This window comes from Psammomys obesus, unplaced genomic scaffold, assembly GCF_907164565.1.
Source record: "Psammomys obesus unplaced genomic scaffold, mPsaObe1.curated_primary_1811, whole genome shotgun sequence".
NCBI lineage: Eukaryota > Metazoa > Chordata > Mammalia > Rodentia > Muridae > Psammomys > Psammomys obesus.
In genome coordinates, this window is record NW_026594462.1 from 5,365,556 (window position 1) to 5,372,523 (window position 6,968).

At 42.9% G+C, this 6,968-nt stretch overlaps 1 protein-coding gene across 1 annotated transcript; it reads left to right on the top strand.

The window, feature by feature from the left end:
- Positions 1–36: 36 nt before the first annotated feature.
- Serpinb1 (serpin family B member 1) lies at positions 37–6,731 on the top strand. Its single transcript, XM_055619058.1, has 6 exons — positions 37–210; positions 1,664–1,801; positions 2,533–2,650; positions 4,478–4,620; positions 4,797–4,964; positions 6,219–6,731. The coding sequence occupies exons 1-6, from the start codon at positions 43–45 to the stop codon at positions 6,621–6,623; spliced, it is 1,140 nt and encodes a 379-aa protein (XP_055475033.1). The 5' UTR covers positions 37–42; the 3' UTR covers positions 6,624–6,731.
- Positions 6,732–6,968: the final 237 nt, after the last annotated feature.

Here is a 6,968-nt window from a genome sequence, read left to right on the forward strand (position 1 = left end):
TAGTTGGCAATGCTGGTCTCCCTCTGTGTTGCAGCCTTCACCATGGAGCAGCTGAGTTCAGCCAACACCCTCTTTGCCTTGGAGCTGTTCCGCAGCCTGGGTGAAAACAGCTCCACAGGAAACATCTTCATCTCTCCCTTCAGCATCTCTTCTGCCCTGGCCATGGTCTTCCTGGGGGCCAGAGGTAACACTGCAGCCCAGCTCTCTAAGGTTAGCAGAAGGGAAACTGGCGCCTCTCTCTCTCCTCTTCCTGCTAACAGTTGGTCCTCCGAGCTCTTCTGCTGTGTCTTCCAAGCCATGAGGAACCGGGTTCAGTAGCTGCTCATGGTGCAGTCAGACTTCCAGAAAGGCCCAGGAACAGTCAGCTGTTCATTCACTGCCAGCTTTAACTGAGTACGGGGCACTTTCTGTCCAGCCAGGGACACAGTGACCAAAGACAGTGACAATACCTGCAGGCTTGGTGCTCCCATTCCCAGGAGTGAATCTGACAGCTTTCCTGTCACCTCCCTGCACCTCCCCTGACCTAGCTGTTTCCTGTTTTCCTTTTGCATGGACCACCACTTCTCATGAATCACGCCTGTAAGACATGTTCTTTGGGCATCAGAGATATGGGAACATGTCACAGTAGACAGCCTGGTGGTGGTGCCTGTGTGGGGACAAGGTAAAAGAGCCACCTGTCTGTGTTCCCAGGGTTAACCCTGTGCCTCTCTCCAGCCTGATTTGACTGGCTGTGGCTCTGCAGGAGGAGAGATTGGAGAGTCCCTGTGACCTGCTGAACAGGACCAACACCTTATCACTGCACCCCTGGGGGACAGCAGGTCCCCTTTGCCTCCCTCCTCACAGCTTTCTGTCTTCCTTAAGTGATGTGGAGGAGACTTCTGCTCTTGCTGTCCCTCATTCTGAGAGGGACTCTGCCCCCTTTGGAAGCATGGACAGGAGTGGGAAAGTGTTTCCTAACTGTGCATCTGCTGCTAGGTGCTTCTCACAGGTTATACCTGCTTCAGTGTGGAGTCTTTTACCACTGACAATTTCAGGAAAAAAGAGTCTCCAGGCCTTTCCCTCTCCATTTCAGTCTAGTAGGTTCATGCAAGTAGCAATCAAACACTGCCTATCTCATATCTCGGGAGTAGCATGGACTGTGGACCCTGTTTGGTTTTCTTCTTTGTGTCTGAGGAGTATTAAACCCTCAAAAGAATAAATTTAAGGAAGTTATTTTTCAAGGGAGTAAGTTGTGGATCTTAGAAAGATAACCAAAGACAAAGGCCTCAGTCAGTATTTTTTCAGTCTCACACAAGGGATGAGTCTTATTTTCATTGTTTATTTCTGAAAATTGTTTTAAGCAAAACTGAATATGACACAGAATATAAACAAGAGCATACCATTTAAATCATTTTTGGACAACATAAGATATAAATATTTATTGTGTTAAGAATTCATATTTGTGGAATTATTAAAAATTATTTAGAAGCCATGTCTAATTATGTCTCGCTGAGTGATACATTTCTGGTTTCATTTTGTTTGCTCTCCCAAGAATATATTAATAAAATATTAGGCTGGAGCTACTCAGCATTAGGAAAAAAATAATTTGGTGGAAGAGACACCAAGAAATCGCTTCATAACTGCAAAACAAATGATTATTTAAAGAATGTTTTCTTTACTCTAGACTTTTCATTTTGATGCTGTCGACGACATTCATGCAAGGTTTCAAAGCCTGAATGCTGAAGTGAGCAAACGTGGAGCTTCTCACACTTTGAAACTTGCTAACAGACTGTATGGAGAGAAAACCTACAATTTCCTTCCTGTGAGTACCTAGCTCTTCACATTCTGGAACTTCCTGAAGAGAAACAGACTCTTCCCAGCACAACCATGTTTCAGGTCATTCATGAAAACAGCCAAGAATAGAGTCTCATCTCATAGTCTAATACAAAGATGGTTCCTGGATTTTTTTTTAAGTGAGCTGAACTGGTGGCTCAATGGATGAGAGGCTCCCGTGCATGTCTGAGAATCTGAGTCTGGATCCCAATACCCATGAAAAATGTCAGGCCTGGCTTCCTACAGTTTTGTAACCCCAGAATTGTGGGGAATTGGAGTGATGAGGATCTCTTGGGTTTTCAGACCACCAGCCTAGCCAGGTTCAATGAGAGACCTTGTGTCAAGAGAATAAGGCAGAGAGTGAAAGCAGGACACTTGACAATCTTCTCTGGCTTCTACAAATGCACAGATACACACACGCATATACCCATATGCACATACACATACACCCCACTTGAAGTATAAGCAACATTTGCTGATTTATGAAAACATTACTGTGGAATTCAAAAGAAATTAGTAACCTTTGTATTAACACCAGAAATGTTAAATTAAAGGCTCTACTTACCACTACTGCACTGTAACCTGAAAAAAAAATGGTTAGGACAGTAATTTTAGTGTTATGAGAATTCCAACAAAATAGAAAATATATTTTTCATTTAAATGGCTTTCTTCTTTTGGGGATTTTAGAAGTTATTCATGGCACTTCCTTTTTAAATATAGGAGTTCTCGGCATCAACCCAAAAATTGTATGGTGCTGACTTGGCCCCTGTGGATTTCCAGCATGCCTCTGAGGATGCAAGGAAGGAAATAAACCAGTGGGTCAAAGGTCAAACAGAAGGTGAGAAACTGAGCAGCACTGGCTCCTTTAGTCACCTTTCCCTTGCTGTAGCTCACACCTGACACAATCAGCTTATGGAGAAAGGGCTCATTTTGACTCACAGTTTTGGAGGTTTCAGTCTATAACCAATGGGACTTATTGCTTTGGCTCTATGGCAACACTGCTCCTCCTCTTAAGACAGCATGAGAGAGGAGGCCTGTTCACCTCACTGGTGAATAAAAAGAAAGAGGGAGAGACCAGGGTCTCACAATCACTTTCAATAGCAGTACCTCTTCCCCAAGGTAGGTTTGTTGATGAAGACCTACAGTCCCAGCACTTGGGAGGCTGAGGCAGGAGGATTGCTTTGTGCACACGTGGCAAGACCCTGTCTCAAAATGAAAACAAATAGAAAGAAGACATACTACCCAATGACCTAATGACCCCCAGCTAGGTCATACCTTTTAAAGGTTCCTCTGCCTTCCAGTGCAGAATGGAGCAGAGACCAAATCTTGAAGACACAGGCCTTTGGGTGACCCCTCTGAACCACAGCAGAGCCACTGTGCACAGACTCTTACTCTCCTGCACTCTCTCCCTGCATCTGCTTTCTCTCTTCATCAGCTTCCCAAATCCTGGCTTATGTGCACTGACACTCAGAGGCTATTCCCTAGAATAAAGCATAATTTTAGATGTCAGAAACTTACCAGTGGAGAAATACAGACATGATTGAATGGAAACAGTTGAGTGCCTATGGATTCCCCTAAACTACAATTTATAATTAAAACCAATATGAAAATGCAGAATAAAATTAATAAAAATGCCTGTCCAAAAGTGTTGAGTGATCACACGGAAAGAAATGAGATGTGAAACCTCATGGAATGCGTGAAATCAGTATTTAGAAACTGCTGAAGCCGTAGGATTTTTGTCCAACTTCTTGTCCAGTTGTAACAGTCATTATTTTTCAAGGGGTTTGCTACATCCTCTTTTGCTTCTTAATATCTATAATGGTTTCTACCCCACTCAGACCATATAGTTCCCAAACAGAAGACTCAGAGACCCTCTAGATTTATTATAACAAGCCTTAAAGCACCAGAGCTGGGCAGACGTCAACCCTCTAAGCTGTTTGCTATTTCCTGGCCTTGTACCCCAATATTACATGCCATAATTGCTCCTGCCTGTGCTGCTTCTGTTCCATTAAGCCAGCCCTCATGTCCACATGCTTATGGTCCACATCGCCCCATGACGACTCCTCTCTTCCCCAGTTTCTCCTCCTACTCCATCTTCTCTTTCCTCTCTCTTCTCCTGGTCCCTCTTAGACCTCAAGCCAGGGAAACTAAACCCTGCCTGCTTCTCTTCTGCTCAGCTCTAGTCTGTCAGCAACTTTATTTTAAATGGTGAGAGATAATTGGGGAGCAAAGATACACAGTATCACTTGGTATAGTGAGATTGTGCTCACCTTGGGTGTAACCACATCGTGGGGGGACAAGTAATTAACAAATGAATACATTAGCAGCACCAGACCAGCCCCAAATAATTCCCCCTTTTTGTCTAAATAAAAAGTTTTCTCTTACAATAATAAATGACATACAGTTAGAACAAACATGAAACAATTATGAAAACTATTCATGCAATACTTACATTCACAGTGTCCAGTCCACATGCATTTGGCAACTTAGGAGACAGTACTCTACTGTTTAGCCTATCTTGGTGAATTCGGAGTACTGTACCCAAATGATTTTTTGTTATAGCTAGTATTTAAGAACATGAAATTCTGTTTATACCAAATAACCTATTAATTTATATTTGGAATTTCGATATGGAACGTTACAAAAGCTGACCTTATCTTCCCAGGGAAAATTCCAGAACTGTTGGCCGTGGGCGTGGTTGACAGCATGACCAAACTTGTGCTGGTGAATGCCATCTACTTCAAGGGAATGTGGCAGGAGAAATTCATGAAACGGGACACAACCGATGCTCCCTTCCAACTGAATAAGGTCAGGTGGCACCATCTACCTGGGATGTTCTTGGTTGTGTAGGTGAGTGTCCCCATCTCCATGCCAGGCCAGGGCTTTACCATGGAGTACTCTACCCGGAGACCCCAGGTTCCCCTCTCCTCTAAAAGACAAGAGGGAATAACTTGAGTGAGTCTTCTTTTTTGTAACCATTTCAGAAAGACACAAAAACAGTAAAGATGATGTATCAAAAGAAAAAATTTCCATTTGGTTACATTCCTGACCTGAAGTGCAAGGTGCTGGAGATGCCTTACCAGGGCGGAGAACTTAGCATGGTCATTCTGCTGCCTGAAGACACTGAGGATGAGTCCATGGGTCTTAAGAAGGTAACTAGCTCTCAACACCGTGATTCGTGTTTCCTTTCATACTACCGTACTAATACTTGCCGTGTGCACTGTGTGAAGATGCTGTTTTCGCTCAGAATGTCTAGGCTGCCCTGTGGCTTAGCTCTTGTTCCCATCCCAGGCTACACTTGTAATCAGGAAGGCGCGTGCTTTCATTCAAATGTAGGGAGCATGTACTGCTATGAATGCGGTCTGGTTGTCAGTTGTGTTTTCTTGCTGGCAATTTATCTTATTACAAAGCCAGGCTCTAATAAACGGTCTCTAAGGCAAGTGGTTGTGTTCTAGTCCCATAGAGGAATATTAATAGTTGATATTTGTATGGTACTTATTCAATGGTCACAACAATGCTACAAAGCTGGTGCCATCAGTATCCCTGTTTTGTTCTATGTGTCTGCTCTATTCCACTCTTCTCTACCCTACTCTCCTGGACTTGACTCCACCCCATGGGCAAGGTGTTGCTCTGCAGCCTGGGTTGGCCTTAAGCTCACAGCCCTCCATCAGTGGCTCCTGAATGCTGGGATTGCAGGATGTCTGCCCCCATGTCAGCTGCTTGTCCTTGTTTTAAGTGAACCAAGTCCCATCCATTTTGGGCCTTTCTCATTTTCACCCAGGAGTTATTAGATATTCCTTCAGTTCTAGTGGACTTTACAGATCACTTTAGAAGTTTCCGGGAATAAATAAAAGAAACTTCTAAAACTTTTCCTTGTACCATACACGCAATTCGGGTAATAAAAGATCTTCTAGCTCATCTGTCAAGTGATTCAGTGTGATAGGGCTTTAAGAAATCCTTAGTGTATGGAAGAATGGATGATGGATGGATTGAAAGAAGAAATAAGGGAAGTATTAAATGCATGGAAGAAGTGAGTGTGTGAGACAGAGAGAAATAGATGAATGGATGATGGATGGATGGATGGATGGATGGATGGATGGATGGAGATATAAACAGCAGGATACATGCTGGGTGGATGGATGAATGGATAGACAGATAAATAGATGGTTGGATGAATGGGTGACAGATCTATTGTTAAATGTTTTTGTACTTGGACCCTCAAAAACCTGGAAAATAGTTCTGCTATATTTCACCAGTTGTGAGACAAAAATGAAATGTAGGTGGAATCTGTTTGGGCAGAAACCATGAAGGAAACCTAGGAGTAGTGGCCTTTGTGAGTCTGCTCATTTGAAGAGTACCTTCTTGCAGTAAGAAATTAAGTTCTTTCTGCCTTACATTAATTCCAGGTTGAGAAACAGTTAAATTCAGAAAAACTTCGTAAATCGACCAAACATGAGAACCTGGAAACCATTGACGTCCATGTCAAGTTGCCCAGGTTCAAGCTGGAAGAGAGCTACACCCTTAACTCCAACCTTGGCCTCCTGGGAATACAGGATCTGTTCATCAGCAGCAAGGCTGATCTGTCTGGCATGTCAGGATCCAGAGATCTCTTCATATCAAAAATTGTTCACAAGTCCTTTGTGGAAGTGAATGAGGAGGGCACAGAGGCAGCCGCTGCCACAGGAGGCATTGCTACATTCCGAATGATGTTGCCCGAGGAAGAATTCACAGTGGATCATCCATTCCTTTTCTTCATTCGGCACAACCCAACAGCTAACCTGCTCTTCCTAGGCAGGGTCTGTTCCCCATAAAAGAGACTTTAGAGATACAAGATAGAGCTTAGAGTTTCATTGCCTATGATTTTAATAGTGATTATTTTCATTTATCTTTGTCAATAAAACCTCTATCCAGAAACCAAACTTCAGTTTCTTTTGTATGTTCAACCATGTTGGCTTTTTATATCCATGTCTTTTGGCATGTGTGTATCTGCTTTATTTTTACACTGAAAAAAAAATCCAAATGTCATTATCGACTGTATTAAGTATAAATGCAAAAAAATAAAACAGATATATAGATTCTTGACTATGAAGTACCCTATGGAAATGACACACCTTCCTAACAAGCATGGAAATGTAGGGATTTTTTCCAAAGTCAGT